The sequence below is a fragment of the Odontesthes bonariensis genome, chromosome 22 (genome assembly GCF_027942865.1).
Source record: "Odontesthes bonariensis isolate fOdoBon6 chromosome 22, fOdoBon6.hap1, whole genome shotgun sequence".
NCBI classification, from domain to species: Eukaryota; Metazoa; Chordata; class Actinopteri; order Atheriniformes; family Atherinopsidae; genus Odontesthes; species Odontesthes bonariensis.
In genome coordinates, this window is record NC_134527.1 from 22644667 (window position 1) to 22666778 (window position 22112).

The 22112-nt window shown below is 41.8% G+C and overlaps 1 protein-coding gene across 11 annotated transcripts in view; it reads right to left on the reverse strand.

Moving 5' to 3' along the window:
* Positions 1-3718: 3718 nt before the first annotated feature.
* Positions 3719-22112, reverse strand: part of mast4 (microtubule associated serine/threonine kinase family member 4) — a 117518-nt gene continuing 99124 nt past the window's right edge. For all 11 annotated transcript variants that reach the window (XM_075455412.1, XM_075455411.1, XM_075455410.1 and 8 more), the window contains 12 exons: positions 21882-22047; positions 18170-18271; positions 17432-17554; positions 15636-15745; positions 14890-15011; positions 14562-14776; positions 13162-13356; positions 12537-12763; positions 9785-9907; positions 9104-9240; positions 7638-7822; positions 3719-7525 (listed from right to left, as the gene is read on the reverse strand). In XM_075455412.1, coding sequence (XP_075311527.1) covers positions 3867-7525; positions 7638-7822; positions 9104-9240; positions 9785-9907; positions 12537-12763; positions 13162-13356; positions 14562-14776; positions 14890-15011; positions 15636-15745; positions 17432-17554; positions 18170-18271; positions 21882-22047 — 5364 coding nt within the window. In that variant the 3' untranslated portion in view covers positions 3719-3866. The remainder of the gene's footprint in view (positions 7526-7637; positions 7823-9103; positions 9241-9784; positions 9908-12536; positions 12764-13161; positions 13357-14561; positions 14777-14889; positions 15012-15635; positions 15746-17431; positions 17555-18169; positions 18272-21881; positions 22048-22112) is intronic.

Below are 22112 nucleotides of genomic sequence, written 5' to 3' on the forward strand. Positions count from 1 at the left end.
TAGCATTACTGCAGCTCTGATTAAAATATTAGTGAGAAAGCACTTAATGAGAGGAAATTGTTCCCTGCTGGAAGTGACTTTAATATGAAGCATGCAATCAATTATTGTTCACAAATTAGTCACTATAATGATCTCAGTGGGAGCTGCTGCAGCACTTCCTGCCTCCCAGCAGTCACTTTTTTTCTTGGATTATTTTTTCAATGTAATATTTATGCTAAATTGTCAGTCTGTGGACACTGATCCTGCCCTTAATCTTGTTTGAAAATACACTGAACTTCATCTGGGGTTTGTTTCGGAGTCAGATAGAGGAGCATAATGTGCCGCGTATCTCTGAGGCTTCCTCGTCTGATCAATCTGAAGATGCTTGAAATATTCATGTTCCTACAGATCATATCCAGAATTTGACTTTGATATACAGAAGGAATGACGATCATAGTCCTTTGGACGACTTTTAAGAGTTGAGATCTCAGTAAAACAAGCAGGTGGGAACATGCTGTGTTATCAGAGACAATCTAATCTTCAGAGGGTTTCTGTACTTGCACTTCATTATTTCTCTGTAGCTCTACAGAGTGCACGTTGCAGAGCAGAAGACCGGCTTAAACAGCAGCAGTAGAGAGACACTGCCACCTGTTGGTATTACATTACACATCATGGTTTAATGGGAGACCTCTTTTAAAAAAAAAAAAAAAAAAAATGCACAGTAGTGGTGTGTGTATTCAGGTGCTTTACTTGGTGTAAGTACTGAGCTACATGTTACGGTTACAGCTGTACCTACAAGTTTATGTACGATTCAAGACATAAACATTGAAGGTTGGGTGCAACGGCAACAAATTATTGGATTTACTCCAAAGAAGATATTTATTTTTTTACATTAAAAAAATGCTATCCAGAGTAGGATACAAATTCTTCAGTATTTGATTGTTTTCTGAACATTTTATCATGATTAAAGAGTACAAATCAATATGAAAATTCTTAATATTAATGCTATTATTTACCTTTTGACCCAAAGAGCACGGCATATAAACAGTTAAGTGTTCAAAAATGTTGTATTCGTGTCAATCAACATTCTTATTTTACATTGTTTAGGATTGGGGGTTTCTTAATGTGATATTAGCTGCTAAGGTGATATTAACAAAAACAAACCGCATTAAGGAGGCTTCTATAGCTTTAACATTTTATACACTAAACCAGAGGTTTAAAATCCCTTTAGCAGCATGGATTAAAGTGGTTGGTTGAAGTCAGAAGTCCGTAGAAGTCATTTTCTGAAGCTTTACACATTTATAACCCAGTTCCAATGCCACCCTTGGATCCATCTCCTATGGTTAATCTTAAGGATACAGTAAGTTCCCCGTTAGTTTTGGAGATCAAGGAGTAGTATCATCTAGCCATTCAAATAGCCCCCTACTCAGCTGGATAACTTTTACTTATTGATCTCTAAAAGAAAAGGGGCATCTTACCTCTGCAGAAGTGATGGGCAGGGTCAACGAGAGGAAGCTGGATTAGGCCATAATGGTTTTATGGATTATAATAATAGTAATAAAATAATTATATTTCTATATGTAACTATATGTGACTAAAAAACCCCACAAAAGGAATAATTCAGAATTCCATTTTATTTTCAGTATTACGCAACATTAGAAGTATAAATATCTGTTAATATACAACATCTATGACATCCATAGAGCTTTCCTTGAGCAAAATACAAAACTCAAACACTTTTATTGCACATATTCTAAAAGACAAACCATTGTGACAGAGTTCATCTAATACTAGTTTTGCACAGAGGAAGGAAGAAAGAAAAGGAAAAGACAAGCAGACAAAGAGGAACCCGACGTATGAAAAGACACACCGATTACTGCACAAACAAATACCCTGGTGGCAAGGGAGCAAAGTCACACACGGCTATAAGCAACATCATCTGAGACACAGAACATAGATTTGGCAAATTAACAATATACAAAATATACATCCATGATGCTTTGTAAACAAACATTGAATGTGCTTTGAGGATTTAAATGTCTTTCATTACAGGGAAAAAGATGTTGAGGGGGGCTTTAATAGGTGAAAATGAATGTTGGATCTACTTTTAACTCCAAATTTCCTCATTGCTCAGCCTCCAGACTGAATATCAGCGAATATTAAGGTGCACTTGTTTTCTCACAATACATTTACAATATCTAATGCAGGTAAACATCAGATTCGTTTAATATTAGAATCTCTGCTGTCAATTAATCCTTAGATACAGTGCGTGGAACGCTTAGATATATGCTGCATCAACTGAATTGTTTTCATATATGTAATAGATTACATTACTGTTTTTATAAAGCCTGCTTAACAGAGCAATTACTGCTAACTCTAGAGTTCTAGGCTGCTCTCTGGATGTCATTAAGGATTTGCAATTTAAAGGTATCTATAGTAAAGAAATGTGTGTGTAAATAGCTGAAAGTGAATGAGGATACATGACAGCCTACAGGTCTAGTTCCAAGTATTTGCACACCAATATTACATTTATGCGATGGAGGAAATATGCAATGCAAACACTCAGGACTCCTTCGTTAAATCTTTGCCTAGGTGAAGCTTCGAGCCGGCCGCCTGACACACCGACGCGTAACTGCAACAGCACAGACACCCTGACATTCAAGCAGTCTGTGTACGAGAACGCGACCCCTTTTAGATCGCAGGATTCAGCTTGTACCAGTTGGATGTTACCCACAGATTTTACAAGTCGACTGCAGCAATCGGTGGCAGACAAAGCCAGAAGTGCTGGTTTGTTCCAATCATCAAACAATACTTTTCATTCTTTAAACTGCAGTGAGCCAGCAAACACGTCATCAACAACAAAGACATTCTTGGGAAACGCTTGAAAGCCCTCAGTTTTTTTTCTTTTTCTTTTAATGCTACATTTTTAAAAACAGCCCACTTAGCTTCTCGTTCCCTCTCCTCTCTCTTCAAGTCAATTTTGGAACATGTGAAAACATGTTAGAAACACAAAGAGGAGGATACCTTCGATGAGAAACAACGCAGTAGCTCACTTTAGACCACACAGTTATCAAGCATTACATACTAATATTGAGCATACAAACATGACACTGCAAAATCTTTACATATAATACAAACGACAATCATGTAAGCCCATATTTCCCTGTTTTACAATCTTATATTTACACCATATTGCATAAAAATCAAAAATATATGTACAGATGTCAGAGGAATGTGAACAAACACCACAATCTTGCTAAGAACAGCAAGGAGTTTTATTTCCCATCAATCTAAGGCCCCTTCACTAATTTATGATTCTGAGAACCGGAACACGATTCTGTCATTTAAGTCCTGGTGCATTCCCTCTGTGTACCACTGCACAAAAACCCAACGCAAAACAACCGGCTCATACCGAGTGGAAACAATCCCAACAGCTGCTAAACTGCTGCGTAAAATGGTGTGGCCTACTGCATTAAAAGACCCCGACATCAGGTCATCCGAGCTTAGAAGTAAGAGTGCAATTCAAAAATCTTTTATGGCACCGATTCTTCAGCACATCGCCGCCTCCGGAAGGCTCCTCCCACTGCCCCGACATACTGATTGCACAAAGCATTCAATGATGAACACAAACTTTCAAACATTCACTTGACTTGAGGGTGAAACAATGACTTCAGAAATGATCAGCAAACGACTGCACACATGCCCCCGCCCCCCCGCCCCCCCCTCCCCCCCCCCCCCACACACACACACACACACACCAGCATGTAACAGCTTGCCCGGTCCTCAAACAAACCAAAAACAAAGAAGGCATGATGACGCTTGAATAAATCCTGTCTAACATTTTGTTACATCTGGATTCTCTGAAGTGATTCTGTTAGCTACTGCTTTCACTTTTTGTTACTGGAACTACGGGGTGACTCCTTCTGCTGCTTACACCTGCTACTGTCTTTGTCTGAAGAGTCTCTGAACGCAGAGGGAGAGGCCCGGGACGAGTCTCTTTTAGAGTTTTTCTGTGCAGATGTGACCTCCTGAACCGCGTCTCTTTTCTTCTTGTCGGCCTGCTCCTTCCGGCTGGAGGGCGCCTGCTTGTCGGGGGTGGTGATTCGGGTATCTGGGGCCTTGTGGCTGTCCGGTTTGAGGGCTTCGGACGTGGGGCCCTCTTTTGATGTCTTGTCCGCAGGCTCGCAGCTGGGGACCTTGCCTGAGGTGGCTCCACTGTTCTGTGAGTGCGTTTCTTTTTTCACTGCAGGTTTCGACAGCGCCGGCGGTGGAGAAACATCTGGCGGCTGCTCCTTCCTGAGCTGCTGAAGCGGAGGTGCAGCGAGAGGTGAGATGACATCTTTTGGTTTTGAGTCACGATCTTGGTTTTTGGGTGAGTGGTCTTTCGGTTTGGCATCAACACTTTGTTTGCTAACTGGTGCTGCAGCAGGCTTCGGGGAGGACAGAGATTTAGACTTTGAGTCCGTGTTATCTTTTACTACTACAGGACTTTTGGGCTGAGTCTCTCTTTGCTTTGCGTCACCACGAGCGGGTGAGTGCCTCTGCTGCACAGATTCTTCCTTTTTCATGTCACTTCTGGTGGACATCGATGGGGCGTCTTTCAGTTTAGCATCACGGGCTGCTTGTGAGTTTGACGTTACGGTCACAGATTCTTGAGGCAAGTCTCTGTGCTTCGAGTTTGCATTGCATTGAACTGCTGGGACAGGAGGAGCGGTGCTGTTAGTTTTCACTTCAAGTGCTTTTGCCTCCTTCACAGATGTGGGTGGTGCAGGTTGTAGGTCAGGCTTGGACTTACTTTTGGGACTTGAAATATTTTCATTTGTAGTTGCCGAAGCCGAACCTTTCAGTTTTGTGCAGGGGACCACAGTGCTTTCTTTTGCTCTAACTACAGTGTCTTCTTTCTTAAATTCTGAATCAGAAGATTTACGTTGTGCTTTTTCAGCTGGAAGGTTTCTTGGCAGCTGCTTTAAATCCTTCACACTGCCTGTGTTCTTTGGTGAAATGGGAACGTCTGTCTGCTGAGATAGGTCTGCTGCACCAGCGCCCACAGTGTTATCCTTTTTGTTCACATTCAGTTTGTCCTTTGTTGAAATACTCAATGAGGCGCCCGTCTTTACTGGACCAACTTCTTTCTTCTGTTCCAGCTTAATGGGTCTGATTTCGGCCTTGTTGCTGCCTGTTCCTCCAGCCTCTTTCACAGCTGACCTGTTGGATCGCACAGCATCCCCACCGGCAGATGTTCCACAGCTGTCTTCTGATTTTAAACCGCTGGATTTATTTTCACATTCAGAACCACATGCTGACAATGTGACAGAAACTTGCGGCTGAGTATTTGAGGAACAGATGTTTTGAAGAGTTTGTTTAGAAAGCACATTCTCTGGAGCGTGTGCAGAAGCAGAGACGTTCTGTACCGTCGACTTTGAAACAGAGGCTGTGATTGAGTTTTGTGCTGCACCTAAGCTTTTCCCACAGTTCCGAAGCTGACCAAGTTTGTACTCAGAGTTTGTACTCTGCCTCAGTGGGCCAGGTAATAGCTCACTGGCAGCTGCAGCTGGAGCTGGAGCTGGAGCTGGAGCTGGAGCTGGAGTGTCCACTCGTGTAGGAGTTTTAATGTCGACTTCCAGCTTTGCTGCAGTCAAAGGCTCCTCTGTTTTGGAGCTGTCAGTACTTTGTGATGCAGTGTGTGGCGTGACTTCCTGCTGCTCCACTTCATCCTCCTGATCTTCGTTACTCACTTCCCGTATGGAAGGTGTTTTTCCACAGGAGGAGAAGTGGGAGCTGTGCCGCGGGCCTCTGTGCTCATGAGCCAATGAGGAGGAGGCCTTTGCACCAGCCCGGCTCTCCTGTTTGACAGCGCTGGTTGAAGCCTTTAATGATTTTCCAGCTCTGTCCTGGGCTTTCTCACAACTTGCAGTGATTTTTATTTCTGCGGCCGCATTATTTGACTGCTCTTTGGAGGCAACGATGCTATTTAAAGAAGCAACAGCTTCAGGGCTTGGCGAACATATCAGAGGGCTTTTTACTTTTTCTGAGGTCTTCAGCTGGGGGATGGTTATCTGTCTCTCAGTTGGGCTCTGGAGCCAAGTTGGAGGACTCACATAAACAGGGTTGCTCGTGTTGTCTGTCACTTTCGGCAAACAATTTTCTGTTTTGGAAACTCTGGGTCCTGAAAGCAAGCCAATATCCAGGGTCCCCTCAAGAGGTTTCAGAGATGAGACGTTGCGACCCTCAAGCTTATAGTCAGACGATGTCTTTCTTAGAGGAGACTCTGCAGAGGAGATGAGGTGGAGTTTTTCCACAGCGCTCTCTCCTCTCCCTGAGAAGAGCTTGGGGGCCAGGCCTTCGGGGCTCGAGTGAACGCTTGCCTTCATGTGGTCGTGGGTCATGGCTGTGTCCAGCTGGAGGCTCTTAGACCTCATGGAGCCAAAGTGGAGGTTCTCGTGGATGCCAGACGACAACCGACACATGCAGTCATCTCGCTCTTCAAATGACAGCCTCTTCCTGGTAAACTCAATGTTGGGAGCCTTGAAGTCCAGCCTGTCTGGCTTCATATTGTCTTTACCTGGTCGGCAGTGCTGCCACTCAGGGTGAATGGAGCATTGAGATGATCGAGGGGCCCCTTCACTCTCACAGCTGCCACCAGAAGGTTCAGCGGCACCCTCAGAGACACGCGTGGACAGTTTTTTGTACAGAACATCTTTAAGGGTTGCGCTTACAGCTTTAGCATCCAGAGGGCCAGACTCTGTGCTGCTCTGGGATTTGTTTTGGCTTCGGAAAAGAAACCCTTCATCCCTCTCGTCACCATGCAGTGGCAGAGAGTCAGATTCATGCAAGGCATCTTGCTTCTGCAGAGACTCTCTCCTCTCTGACCAGTCCTGTCTCTTTGCCACCATCTTGGATTTCAGTTTTTCTTTGTCGAGCTCCTCCACAGACTCCTGCCGGCCCATCTTGCGGCTCATGGGCCTCTTTAAGCAGCCCTGCTCAACAGGTCGCACGCGAGTGATTGCCACCGACTCACAGGCGGTTTCGTCCACACTCTGCCGGACAGCGTAACCCCGCTCCCCAGTCCGCAGCTCCTCATCCTGCTCCTCCTCTTGGGTCACCTCCAAGCTCTGTTTTCTGGGACACAAGTGCTTCTTCTCTCCCGTGTAGGACGAGGACAGCTTCTCCTCTGACTGGACACGCTTAAGGAGGGGCGAACGGGGAGGCTCGGCATTTTTAGGGCAGACAATATGGCGCACGATTGTGGGTGGGGAATGTATTTTGGCTGGGAAGGTTGGGGTCGTCTTAGAAAGTGCTACAGAATGTCCACTGAGAAGAGGAGAGGGCGAGCGCTGAGGAGATGTTGGCTGAGGGGTCGGTGATGGTGTGCGGGCCAAAGGAGAGAGGGGAATGCTGCCGGCAGACTTGCGGCGCCCCTGTCGAAGCCTCTGACCCGGCAGCTTGGGGCCGAGGCCGTGCAGGGTGCTGGGACGAACGTGGCCTGAGCCTGCAGGAGAGTTTGGTGCGCTGGAGCTGGGAGAGCTGCTCTGGGACGAGTTGCCACCTGGAATTCAGAAGCACAAAACACAGCGGGTATTGGTAGCTGAATGGTACATCATGTGAAATACTTTCTGAAAGGCATTCAAGATTTTATCACGATGAGATAAAATCTCCACCTGACTGGGTGAAATCTGGAGCGGTGCGGATTGCGGCAGTGGGGGAACGAGGGGAGAGACTGTGAGTAGGGGAGCCAGGGAGACTCTCACCAGATGACAGAGAGTGGTTGAGGGAGGAGAAACTGCGGCTCGTGTGAAGCAGAGGAGAAGGCTGCATGGCAAAACGTCTGAAAAGAGAGCGCCGCCTGCAAAACCAAGAGACACAAGTGACAAAAAAATGAGTATGAAATTCCCTGTTTATGCAAAATAAATCCGTACGTTATTACACATTCTCAACCCACTGTTCCCACAGCATTATCACACATTCAAATTCTCCTTCAGTGGCATTTATCTGCCCCCTAGAGGCCAAACAGCAGACCTGGCAAAGGCTGCAAACAGGAATTTAGACTCTTCACTCACCTCTTTGCTGACAAGTTGACAAATAATGACAGGAATTCTTCTTAATAAATTGCTAATTGGTTTAGAGCATTTTGAGTGGTCAGCTAGACTAGAAAAACTCTTTACAAGTACAGTGTATTTACAATCGAATTTCGATTTGAGTCCATATGCAAAGTCAATTTAAATTAATTAACGATTAAAATCAATTAAAATGAACTATCAGTCATGTAAAATCATCATTGCATTGCATTGATTTTTGTCCGACTTCTATTGATGATGGTGAAGTCAAACTACTGTGCAAAGTCTTGTTAAAAACATCCCAAAGAGTCTCAGTTGGATGTTTCTTGCTCCCTGAACCACTTTTTCACAAAGTGAGCCCGATGAGCCCCCTGACATTGTCATCCTGGGCAATGCCTGTGCCGTCAGGGAAGAAAAAAAATAAAAATCTAAAGAGAGAGACACCTGACCAACTGAAGCAACCCCAGATCAACACTGCTCTCACAGGTGGGTGTAGCAGTTCATCCACCACTCCTCTAACCCTGCTGCTTCCATCACTCAAACAAGTGGAACACACTGCCAGTGGAGATTAAACTTTCACCAAATGGAGACATTTTTAAATCCAGGTTAAAGACATTTCTTTTCTCATGCGTCTATGCATGAAATCTGCACGATATCTTTTAACTTATCAAGACTGTTGCTTGTTTTTAATCATTTTATTTCTTTCTTTTTATATTCTTTTATGTATTTTGAATGCTTCTTCCACTCCCCGCTACAATGCTTTTATTTTATGTAAAGCACTTTGAATTGTTTGTACATGAAATGTGCTATACAAATTAATTTGACTTTGAGTTTAACATCTTTTCCACAACCACAGGAAGGGTTTTCTGGCATGGTTGTGTAAGTAATGAGATTTTTCATATGTCTTTGGTTACATCCAGGTGCTGACTGATCTTTTGTATGATTTCTTGGTGTCTCGATATATCGTTTTATGTTTGATCAGCCTAGTTTTACTGAACTTTAACAATGTGGGTACAAAGTCCAGTTAAAATAAATGACACAACATTTGATTATGTGGCTTATATTTGTACCTTTCTGGTGTCTTTTCCTTCTTGGGCTTTTTGCCACATCGCACCATCTTGCTCCTGTAGCTGTTCCTCCGGGCTGGACCAGTTTTTATAGAAGTGTTTTCAAAGGGTGTTGTAGAGATGGCGACTTTGCTACCACTCTGAAAAGAAAAAGAAAAACATGTGTATCGGCAAATGCAGATTTAAGGTAAACAAGAAACTTGTGCAAAACCTCCACTTAAATATCCATAATAATTCACAAGCCTACACTGTGGGTCATAGGTAATGTTTGAATAAATCTTTAAAAAAGGTCAAAATCAAAGTGAGACCACATGTGCAGTTTTTTCTTAATTTGGTGATCTTTGTCAGTATTTCAGTTCAAACTGTTTTACATTAGTTTTACTTTTGCTTTTAATCAAAAAAACTTCTAAGTTGATGGTGGTAGAGAATGTTTATTTTGCCTCTAAGAGTCATGATTGAATTTTGAATACATATTTTCCTCCACAAACAGTCCGGCTCCACTAAATGCATCCCAACTGGACCTTTTTTCGCTTATTTTATTTCAGTGGCACTTGGTTTTCAACTCAGAGAGTTCAACTGGTTTACGACAAATTACAAAATTGCCGAAACACCACAAAGAGTATCACCGTGACACAGAGCTGCAGAATATTTTGAAAAAAAAAAAAAAAAAGAGAAATGAATTACCTTTAGCAAGAGCTCCACCACTTCAGTGTGGACAAGACCATGAACCGGTTCTCCGTTCACGTGAGTGATGAGGTCTCCAGCTTTGAGTCCTGCTTTGTAAGCAGGCCCGCCATCTTCCACACTCTGAGTAACAAACACAACAGACTTTCATCATCATCCCTTATTTATGAACTTTGAAAAGTTTTAGACCGCTTTCATACATGTAATTTGATTGTTTTTGTCAACAAAAACACAGAAATATTATTATAATTAATATTATAATATATAATATTTTGTTGAATATGTTGATATCCTATTTTTTGTTGTTGTTGTAAACCAACAGCCTGCGATACGGATGCTTAACAACATTTACATGTTTGTATATTCATGGAACATTTTTGCTGATGTAATTTTGCATCCGATGTGATTTTCATAAGATAATGATCACGGACAAAAAATGACGAGGACATGTTGTTTAAAAAGCAACAACGACAGAGTGATTGTTGCTGGTTAGAGCAGTGATGGGCAAACCTTTCTTACATGTCCACAATGGTTTATAGTAGGGATGCACCGATCCGCTTTTTTCACCTCCAATAACCGATTTCTGAGGTTTAGTATCGGCACCTCCGATCCGATACCGATACAGAAAAACAGCACGGAATTATGGTAACAAACGGTAAGTTTCATTGTGTGGAAAAGACTGGGATCATTCTTTTGTGCAAGGCAACATCAGACTTGACTTAAACATTTCTTTCCTATTTTTTTTTAAAAACAAATAAACAGAAATAAATGTACTGAATTACTTATTTATTCAATAATTGTGAACCAATAAAACAATCTTACCCATAAAAATATAACAAGGGTAACTGGTTCAGTCAGTGCAATTAGGGATTCAAAATCCAATGTAAAACGAAATATTAAATAATAAAGGAGCTGAAATTGAGAAAAAAAACAACAGCTTCACTAGCTTAGTTGGTGGACTTTCAAATAAATAGCAATCAACTCTTTATAAAGTTAAGTGCAAATGGGAATTAAACATCCATTACAAAAGCATCTGAACAAAACAATAGCTTCTCTAGCTTGGTAAAAACTTTAAAAAATAAATAAATAAATAAATAAATAAATCAGAGGTCATCCCAACTTAAGTTTTTTCACCACTAGAGGGGACAGAAGGCCCTGAATGCAAATGCTTGACAGGACAAGGGGGGGGAGAAAGAAAGAAAAAAAAAATCGTCCGATATGGATTGTCAACGATACCCGATCTCGAATTTTCTTTGATCTCGATACCGATATCTGATCCAAATATCGGATCGGTGCATCTCTAGTTTATAGTAATCGAGACTGAAACATGTGACATGGTGCAACATTATAACGAACTATATTCATTTAGTAAACATGACGGATCATTGGGATGCATTCTGGGGTTAAATTGAATGCATTCATTAAATATATAAAAGAGTACAGTTGTATGTTTGCAACAACTATCATATATATGATTTCACTGTTTGAGAATAGCCCCTTTCCAAAAAGCAGTTATGCTATATTCGTGCTAAAAAGTACATTTTAAGCTTCCACTCTGGGAATTCATACAGTCTAAACACTGGCAGCTTCATGCTGTGTCACTGTGTGCTTCCAAATAAAAAGCTGGCATTGCTGAATCAGCAGATATGCCTCCAAATTAACACAATAAAATCTCATGTTGGGGACTTTCCTTCATCATCAGCTAAGAAATTAATCAATTTCAACCATTTCTGCCTGTGAGCCTTGAAAACAGGACGGTGATACAGAAAAGATGCAGAAGTCCTGCCTTGAACATGTTGTGAGAAACATGTTTTGGTTTGGAGGTTAGAAGATAACATATAGTTAACTTTAATTTCTGATTTTTGGATCTTCTGCCAGGCAATTAAGTTAGAAGAGCATCTCAGGATCTTTTTTCTTTTCCAAGATTTTAATAGCAGACAACATCCTCTGCTGAGAGGTTGTGAAGATTCGTTAACAAAATGTGGGATTTTCTTTTTCCGGAGGATGCCATGGTCCACTGGCTGGTTCTTTCCCTTTAGCCATTTAGAGCATATTAAAGATTCTTCCTGGTTCCGATTGGTTGATTTCATTCGGGCAGCTTTGCTTCTTGCAAATCCAATTAGAAACACTAAGGGGAGCCAGAGAAAGCTGATTTCTCTCTAACTGTCAGGGCACAGAGACAACTAATATGATGGAGGAATTCTTACTATTATTTCATCTTTACTGACACTTGTCTTAAAAATGCATTGCATAATTAAAGATGTTTTCTGAGCTGTAACATCAATATCAAATTGTCTTGAACCTTGTCATCATCATTTAAGACTTATTCATACCATGAACTTTATAGACTGTAAAGATCAATTCTTATGGAAGATACCTTTGACTATAAAAATCTCAATAAAAAGAATGTCCTCGAAACAGAAGAAGTCAGCACACCTCCCCAGCCCTCAATCTTGAGTTGTAGACTTATTTGTTCATTTTTAAAACATTTATTAATAATGATTCAGAGCGCTTTGTGTTTCAATTAGAGCATATCTGTCGGGACTTTGGCTTTTGATTGCAGAAGAAGCACCATCGGACGACATTCATTTCCCTCTAACAATACAATGTTACAATGTCCTCTCATAAATATGATCTGCTGGAGGGGAAAGTTGAAACAGCTTGAACCAGGCGGTTTGATCAAAATGTTAGACATTCATTGTGAGGCATCCCAACAGACAAAGTGACTCATACATGCTGAAATAGTCCTTACCCAGACCATGTGATAGACGGTGTAGACGTCACTGTAACAAGCGTACACCCGGATTGCCCTCAGCGTGAAGCCAAACTTCTTTCCAGAGCTGTGGATGATCACAGGCTGCCGCAGGTTGGTGGTACAGTTTAAAAAGTCTCTGCTCGGTGAGGAATCTCTTGAGGATGGGTCTGAGGAGAGGGAGTAAGGAGAAAGAGGGCTGGCCAGCGGAGACACCCCAGAGATATCTGTAAAAATAAGAGACAATCACCACCTGAGCAGATTTTATTATTATAAAAATCAATCAGATTTCAACTGGCCCTGAAGTCAGTACTGAAGTGAGATGAAGCTAATGGGATTTTCTCTCCCAGCAGTGAAGACCTCTGGCTGCAGCCCTGGCAGAGTATTGTGCTTGTTAGTTGCTTGGGCTTGGCTATTTGCTCCCAGCCATGCTTTAAAATGAAGCTCACGGCAGGTGCCACGCTAGGCCAATTTTTCACGGAGCCACAGTGAGCTCTCATCGCACCACTATTATCTTAAATCTTAACGCATTATCTCTCCAACACACCTAAAAGGAGAAGATCTTTTTTTAAATCAACATCAGTATATGTTCTTGTTCTGTATGTCTGTGGTTTCTTTGACTTACCCCCAGGGATCATGAGAGAAAGGTTTCCAGTTGAAACCGACTTTGGGACTTTTGGCACAACTCTGGTCTTCTCTGCAGCACTGTCTGGTCGCAGTGAGCTGGTCTGAGGTCCCTGATCTGTGGAGGCATGACTGGTGCCATCAGGGCTCTCCACACCTCTGGGTGTCAGCTGGTCCAGATGTTCTGAGAAACTTCCTAATTATTACACAAGATCAGCTCAGAGTGAGTAACATAGGAGTTACTGCAGGAGAAGCAATGTGGTAGACAAATGAAGAAACTTCAGAGGTATAGATTTAGTTTGCCTCTTTGTAAAAGGAAAGCTTATCTGCTTTCCAGCTGAGTTGAACAGCTCATGTAACAACTTTTTGGCTTTGCTAAAAACTGGAAATTAGTAGTAATGGCTAACCTGGCTTTGGCTAAAACAAAAAATAAATAAATACCACCTCTAAAGTTCACATATTCACTGTGCACTTTAAAAAACTTAAATATTTAAAAAGGTGCTCAGAGTTTATCATTTCTAACTTACAAACCTTGAACTTCTAATAGGTCAAAAGTTTTAACTGTATCATGCATTTAAAGGTGCAGTTCACAACCTTAGAAAACCACTGGGTGTCTCACTGGAGCAGCAGCTCTCATGTCACATTTCATTGCAACTGGAAATTTGGAATTTAGGATTTTTTGATCAGCGTCACAAGTAGTCAGACTTTCTGTAATTTCCCAAGAAGGGAAAACACAGAAAAACGCAAATTATTCTATGATGTATAAAATATTCTAATGTATTTTTAGCTCTTTAGTTAAAGTTCGAGTGTGTAACATTCAGAGTGATCTATTGGCAGAAAGCAATATCACATAATTATGTTTTCATCAGTTGTTACTACCCTCTACATACTGGTACTTTCATTTTTCCCCCCAATTTAGTCCATCAAACAGTATATAAACAGAAATATGTTGTCTGGACATTCAACATCCTATTTCTGAGGTAAACTGAATGCAACACTGAACCAAAACAAACAAAACCAAAACCAGAGTTCGAGCCCAACAAACAGCCACAAGGGCTTTTTGTCTTCAGAAGACCAGCAGCATTTACCTCTCTTTATGATAAGTTAGAGCATTATTCTTCATTTAAATTAAATATTCATGTTCATAGCTGTTCACATTTATCAGGGAAATAATGAAAACAATTACCATTTCCATCAGAAAGCCAACTTATTTCCCAAAATTATTCCAGAACAAATAAAATGACAGCTATTAAAAATGTTGACTCGTAAAAGAAAGTGTCTGTTGGTATTTCTGAATTCGTATGCCTCAGTTTCATCATCGCATTAATTCTTTGAAACTTTAGCCAAGCACGTGTATCATGTGTCTGTGTACGATGTAATTCCTGATGCTGTCATTCGTACCGGAGAGCGTGGCTCCGCTGTGGGTGCTTCCAGGAGTGGTGGCGTCGGGCTCATCCTGTGGCAGCTCTCCGATAGAGAAGGAGGCCTTGCTGGGGTCGCCGAGGCCCGAGGTGTCGTCCCCTTCGCTCTCAGCTGATATGGCAAACTTTGGCAGCAGACTTGGACGAGAGCTCTGATTCATGCTGTCTGTGTCTGTTGAGTGGGACAGCGAAGGCCTGGATCAAAGAGACAGCAAATTCTCATTAGATGAGCAAATTATGTAAGAGCCAAATCATGTCTGAATTCATTCATATTTCATCTATGCTTCAGAGGTCGTAGGTGTTTGTACATTTCAGGAAAGTCTGGCGTCCAGCTGAGAGAGTCCACAGTCAGTGGGCTCTCACTCTTCTTCTCCTCCGTCTCTCCCTTCTCTTCCAGGTGTCCACGAGACAAATCCAGGCTGCTGTAAACCTGACAACGACACACCAACAATGATTGGCTTAATGCAGGCGACAGATGCAAAACTCTGGTTTCTGCATAGATTTTTTTAAACAGAATGCAGCAACCATTGTGCCATGCTCTGCAGAGATTACATCCTGGCAGCCGCATGAAGCCGTTTGTACTGTACGGGTCTCATTATGTCTTACAAGCATGAGGATTCTGTGAAGCTGAGGAAAAGATTTAGTGTGGCTCAACACATCCACTGAGACACCCAGCTGCTTTTTGAGACTCACTGTAATGTTTTGTTCTCATGTGAGTGGGGAGTATACTGCAATGCAGCACAACAATGACTCCCAGCTTGTATGATTGTGCTGTGTATTGTATCACACATTACTACCAAAAAAAACAAAAACAAAACAGATCTGATGTTCAAGCGGAAAATGTATGCAAAGCCGAAATCGGCGTTTAATATAATAGGGTGGGGGTGAACTCTATTTTCTGGACACATTTCCATATGAAACAGCAAAGCGCCCAATCGTCCTTTCCCACGAGAGAGTGATCAGAAGAGATGAGGGCATCAGCTCATTTACATCAACAACATCTTTGTGCTAGTCTGAAACCAGAACAATTTGAGGTCTGAGATTAAGGAATCACCTTAGAAAAACGGTGAGAGCAAGAGGAAAACTGTCGTAGCTCCACATTGAAGTCTTCATCGTTTGTGTCCTCTTCCTCGGTCTCCAGGTGATGATATCTCTCAGAGCGAGCTGGGAAGGAAGGGAGATTTATGTTTCAGTTGTTTTTCATTGCATTCGGTGATTACGGGTCAGTCCTTCTGCCAAGTTGAAGGCCAAACTGAAGGAACGTAATCAGTGCAGCTTTCTGTGCTGTCAGCAAAACTCTGCAAAAAACTACCAAGCTGAGTTTCGAGCAGCTAGTTGGAGAGGTAGAGAAAACAAGGATTGATTTTTGGCTGGGGATAAGCTCTTAAAAGTGCTGCTGTAGTTATCATAGGAGAGAAATTACAAACACTTTGTAACTGTCTGTTTATTTACAGACTTTTAGCAGTCTCTCCACATGTCTAAACCAGGCGCGGCATATTTTATTTCATAATAAGGGAAGCTGCTCAAAAAAGATGCCTCAGCTAAACTGAGGATTTTAAGAGTTTTATGGAAATTTTAAAAGATGTACCACCTGTATGTCCTCCTGTTTTTAACTGATAGGAAGATAACAGTTCCATTGTTAAAGAAACATGATGGAAAGTTCAACGTGTTTTTATAGTTAAAACATTTTCAATGCCCTGTGCTTTAGTTATTTTTGCTTAGGAGACAATTATTTTTGCATTTTGACAATTCTGCACGATGAAAGGTGACGTCTACTGAGCTATTACGAGTTACCTGTTCACAATGTAAATGGTAGATGGACTGTATTTGTATAGCACTTTTCTAGTCTTGCTGACCACTGAGAGCGCTGTATTACCGCCCATATTAGTCTATACAGTTTTATGGGCTACACAGGGGGCTTTTTTTTTTTTTTGTTTTCCCCTATCACACACATTCATACACAGATGGACACGTCGGTAAGCAACGTGGGATTCAGTGTCTTGCCCAAGGATGCTTCAACATGTGGCTCAGGAAAGCCAGGAGTCGACCCACAGACCTTCCGACTGATCTTCCACAAGCTAAGCAAATCTTGGAATTTTTCAGGATTTTTAAGATGATATCTGGATGTTTTGTTAAACAATCCTGAGATGGTGAAGCCACTTATAGTCATGTTTGAGTTTTATAAGTGACCTAAAGGATATTTATAAATGACCTTAAGGATATTTAGGTCAGTGTTGGAGACAGCACCAGACACTGCGGTTGGATGGAAATCCTCCAACAACAGACCTGTATGATGATCTGATGGAGAGATTACGCAGACTATGCTTTCTGCAGTTGTGGACCAGCCCCCCCACTCTCTGCATCGCCTGATGGTGCAGGCAGGGGGAGGGGTTGTTAAAGCAGTGTGCGAGAAAGCACAAGTACGATTGTGGTTCGGTGCTACAATACACACAGTGCTCATCTTTCTTCTCTCCAATGGCAGCTTGTCAACAGCTTTAGTCGTCATTGTTTTTTTATAGTGTTATTTATTGACTTCCTGTCCTTCAAAATGATTGACAAAAGTTGGAGTCATGACAGAAAGTTTGATCTCTGGACAGCGAAACTTCCTTTTCTTCTCATGTTGAACTGAGGGCAGACTGGATGCAACACTAAGTCATGCTTTCATATCCTCATTCCAGCTAGCGTGTATGGTAACAACAATAAAAATTTCAGCAACGTCCTTTTGGATTTCATAGAGAAGTTTTCTTTAAATAATCTTGCAAAATGCACCTTTAAGAGACAGAAATTTAAAATAAGGAAGACAATAATTGATCTAAAGCTTTCATTTGTGAACCTGTGCTTTTTACTCACTGTCGAAGTAGCTTGTATCGTCTTCAGATTCCAGCTGAGGAATAAACTCAGCCTTCTGTCTTAGCAGACCGTTCCAGTCCAGACTGTGGAAAAACTGGTGCTGCTTCACCTCAGCAGCTCCCCCTGCAGGTGGAACGAAGGGAGGAAAAAAAAAAATAAAAAAAACAACATTCAGAACAAATGTGGGGAAAACAGATGCACAAATCACTGGACACTGAATGGTTGAGTTGAACACAGGAGGTGAAGAAACGTTTATGCCGTGTTTCCCTTTTCCCTTGTGGCTGAAGGCCAAACCGATAGAAATGACCATAAATTATGCAGTACAGTTTCCTGCCGGTGACCTTTTGTGAAATAGCGGGAGACGCTTGTGAATGGGAGTGAGGATGAACAAGGACGCCCAGTTGTCCCTTGACTGAGCAGGCTGCGTGCATCGACCTGACCCGCCTTTGTGTCAGGTCATGGTCACTTTTACAGTCTGCAAATTTACACTCTGATACTGCCTGATCATGCATGGAATTAGATTCATGGACTAGCAAGGAAATAATTGCAATTGATCAAAGGGAAGAGGTCAGTAGGCCACAGGATAAACTGCTCTGCTGTGGGATGACCTCAATTTCTTCCCCAGTGACTTGGAATAATGAACGCTGCCGAGATGGCACAAGAGAATTTATGGTGGCCTGCTGTGCCTCTGTGGCTCTCACAGGTTCATTGGCTGTTCCACTTTCTCTTTGTTCTCACCTGCGCCCATCCTTTCCAGAGGATTCTGTCTCAGAAGCAAGGTGATGAGCTCCTGAGAATCAAGAGGAGGAGCGTCCTCTCCTTCAGGCCAGTTGATCTCATCTGGAAACAAACAACGCATACAATCAGTTTAAAAGTTACGGAAGAAGCAGATGAGTTTTGAATAGTTTTTCTCCTTTTTGAAGAAAACATCAGGCTTTGAATGGAAAATAAAAGCTATAATGCGTGTAGAAAGTTTAGGAGTTTGAGAAAGTCACTATTAAACACTTGTTTTGGAGTCTTCACCTTCATAAACTGCAACCTTAAAGTTGATTAGCCCTCAAAGAGTTACTTCTAGAAACCTGGATAGTGCCTTGAGTTTTATTGAGGCTATGGATAGTTTTGAAGAGGTCTTGTTGAAGTTTGAATATCGCATGCTATTACTATGTGGTCATAGCTGCTTAATTAACTGCAAACGTTTGTCAGGCCATGACTCTACGATTAATAGAGGTGGCAGACTGATGGCTTAGGGTGGAAAATGTATCATGTAGTCACGCTTGTAATTTCCATCCATCTATCCATTAGCTACACCCGCTTTATCCAGTAATGGGTCAGAGTGGGCCTGGAGCCAATTCAAGGTGACATTGGGTGAGAGGCTAGGACAGAGAGAGAGACAACCAGGCTGCATGGCCTTCCCTGCCAATTAGGAATCACCAATTAACTTAACATGAATCTCGTCTCAGAGCTTCACGTGTGCGTTTTTGCACTTGGCGCTAAATAATTTGATCAATTTGTAGTTTTCATTCTGGACCAGTATCTGTGAACAAATGTGAAGAAAAGCCTCGAAACACTGGAAACCACTGCCACCGACACATCCATAAACTGTGTGTGCCTTGTAAGGACATGCAACAACGCATCCTCCTTCCCTACAAAGCTGCACGTTATGTTCTGCTGCGTTGCATCAAAACACCAGTTTGGAGTATCAGAAATACGGTATGTGCAGCGAGTAAGTGGTCCTTCAGTGTTCCCCGGGATGAATTTGCATTCACACTGTTATGCCACATCCATGGGGCACGAGAGTTCAATTATCTTTGCTGTCGTCATGTAGCCAAAACTGAACAAACTGATAAAAAAAAAAAGTCTAGCTCTGTTCTGGGACTGCTCTGGAGCTCTTGGAGCCAATTGTGCCAAGTGTGTTCAGTCAGAGGCTTCTTCACCTCTGCTGCAAAAAGGAACAGTACTAAAAGGTAATTCCCACCTACAGTGATAGCCTTACAATCTTCATCTCGACTCACTTATTTTTAAAAGTACTGTTTTTGTCATCGTATATATTGGTTTATTTTAAGAAGTCATCATTCATTCATTATACTGCAATATAATCGTTTTTCTTTAGGACTTAATAAAGCATTCATCTTCTATGCTAATGCCAGGTGTAAATGTGGTGCACCCCCCCCCCCCCCCCCAAAAAAAAAAAAAAAAAAAAAAAAAAAAATCAGCTAAAAAGTGTGTCGTTATACACGATATACACAATACACCACAAACATAACATGTGGGATATAGTCATTCAGCTGGATGTTCAGGTTTTGTGATGTTGCAGCTGAAACATCCAGAATACTGAATTAGCAAATGTGCATTTTGTGTCACAGGCGTATGAACAGATTTTTTGTATGATGTCAGTCAGAAATTGGCATCTCCTATTCACCGACTAAATATGTTGGTCATGCCTATTTAATGTGTTTAAGTTAACTTGTAAAGGTCAATCATAGATGGAGACTTCACCCAATCAGCTTTCAAAGTGCCTGCCCTTTTCCTAAATGTTTCACTCAGGACTCCAGATGGTTCTAAGTAACAAACCATATGGCACATCCAGTTTGTGCATCAGTCAAGCAGCTGGAGATTTTTTAGTAGCGGCTAAAAACATTTAGCATAATTGACAAATCTTTTTTTTTTTTTTTTTGGTGAAAACATACTAATCTGAAGAACTATCAGAGTACCCCCACAAGCAAATTTTAGTTCTATGATTAAGTGTTCCTCTGAATTAGACAACTGACATGTTCCCTGGTTCTTAGTGAAAGGCTTCATGGATAAGCCGTCTGTGTCGTGCTGATTGTCAGCTCTGAGCGCCGTTTGTCCTCCATTTTAATCAAATTTGGGCAAAAGCTATGAATATGTATGTGCGTCCTGAGGCCACGGTGGCATGCATTCAGTGTGTTAAGGCCCCTTTAATTAACAGTCACTCTCAGAGGCTTGGTGTGGCTTGATTGAGAGCAAACCAAATCAGTCATGGCATGCCATTCACTTCAACGTCCCACATGGAGATTGGTACCCATCAACTCAACAGAGCTGCAGCGTTGACAAGAAAACGCCTCCTGTTTTCAAAATGAAGATTCTCTCTGCGCTAACCACAAGACTGCAGAGCAGCAAAGTAACACCATCATAATCGTCCAACTTCACTCGTGGTCTTGAGTTAAGCTAAACCCACTCACTGCCATCTGTTTTTCTACCGGCCTTCAGGGAAATCTCACTCTTCAATAAACTGAGAAATCCATGTGGTCACTATGCAAATGGTTAATTCACGTCTGAATGAGGCCTGGGAATTTCTCCTGATGTGCACAACGGCATCACGGCACCAGATGCTTGTGAAACTTTGCCCAAATCAGCACTCGCAGCAGAAAATATTCTCTGTCAAGTAGAATTTTAAACACATTTTAAATCAAATATAATGCATTTTAATGCAAATGTCTACCAAGAGGGGGAAAAAAAGGCAGTGGATGATTTTTTAGAAAGGGATTTTCATCCGTGTCATACATAAATAAAATGCTTAATTTAAGAGCTCAAACCAGCAGAGAAATCTGTTGTGGATTACTCATTTATCAGTAAAGTGAACATCAGTCAGTCTTGGGAAGAACTCTGAGCAGCTAACTCAGCCACAGGGTTCCTTGGAGGTAAATTCTAACACCAGCATGCAAATATGTTCATAGTGACAAGAGGTTCGTTCGAGATGAGCAATGCCTGCGCAGGAAAGATGACTTTGGAAACTTCCGTTCAGTTTATTTGTCAGCTGGACAAAAAAAAAGTTATTTATTGGATTTGTGTGAAAATTTCACGAATCGCACATTATTTTTATTTGTTACAGAGAAACTGGTGTGTGTTGATGGTGATGTTTAGTCAAACAGGCCGAACACATTCAGATTACAAATCTGAAACGGCATAAAAAAAAAAATACAGTATCATAGCTCCAGTCTGCTCTAATACACCAATTTATTTATAGAAGAATTAGTAAGATCTGCACATATCTGATGCCATGCCGGTCAGCTTTTCATGTTTTAAGTGCATTCATATAGCCTGAGAGGCAAAGTGATACAATGCTGGTTTACGTGAGAATTCATATAAAATTAATTACGTTCACAGATTGCCTAAAGAGGAAAAAAAAGTCTCTGCTTTGTACAAGCTGATGTATGAGTCTGATAACATTGTATTAATCAGATCCAGCAGGATGTGAGTGTTTCTGTGACTTCCTGTACAGACTAAAGGTTGCAGGAAACTGTCCGATTTGACAGTTAACTTTTAACTCCTCCTCTAGCCCCCTCTGATGCAGCCTCCCGATTTTCTCTACTTTCCAGGTGTATATCTCAACAAGCAGACGTTTACCATCACGTTTAGCAGAAAACACTTTCTGAGAAATTTCATCCAGAGTCCTCAATTGTCACAAAGAAAGGGAGGTTACACTGACCGCTGATGACCTGTCCGAACAGTTCTTCTGGTGTGTCTCCAAAAAAAGGCACACAGCCCACAAGGAACTCGTAGAGGATGATGCCCATCGCCCACCAGTCCACCGGCTTCCCATAGCCTTGTCTCAGGATCACCTCTGGGGCAATATACTCTGGAGTTCCACATACCTAAACAGAACAACAAGCACAAAAACAGCGGTAAAATGATTGATTTTATAAGGAAAACATATTGT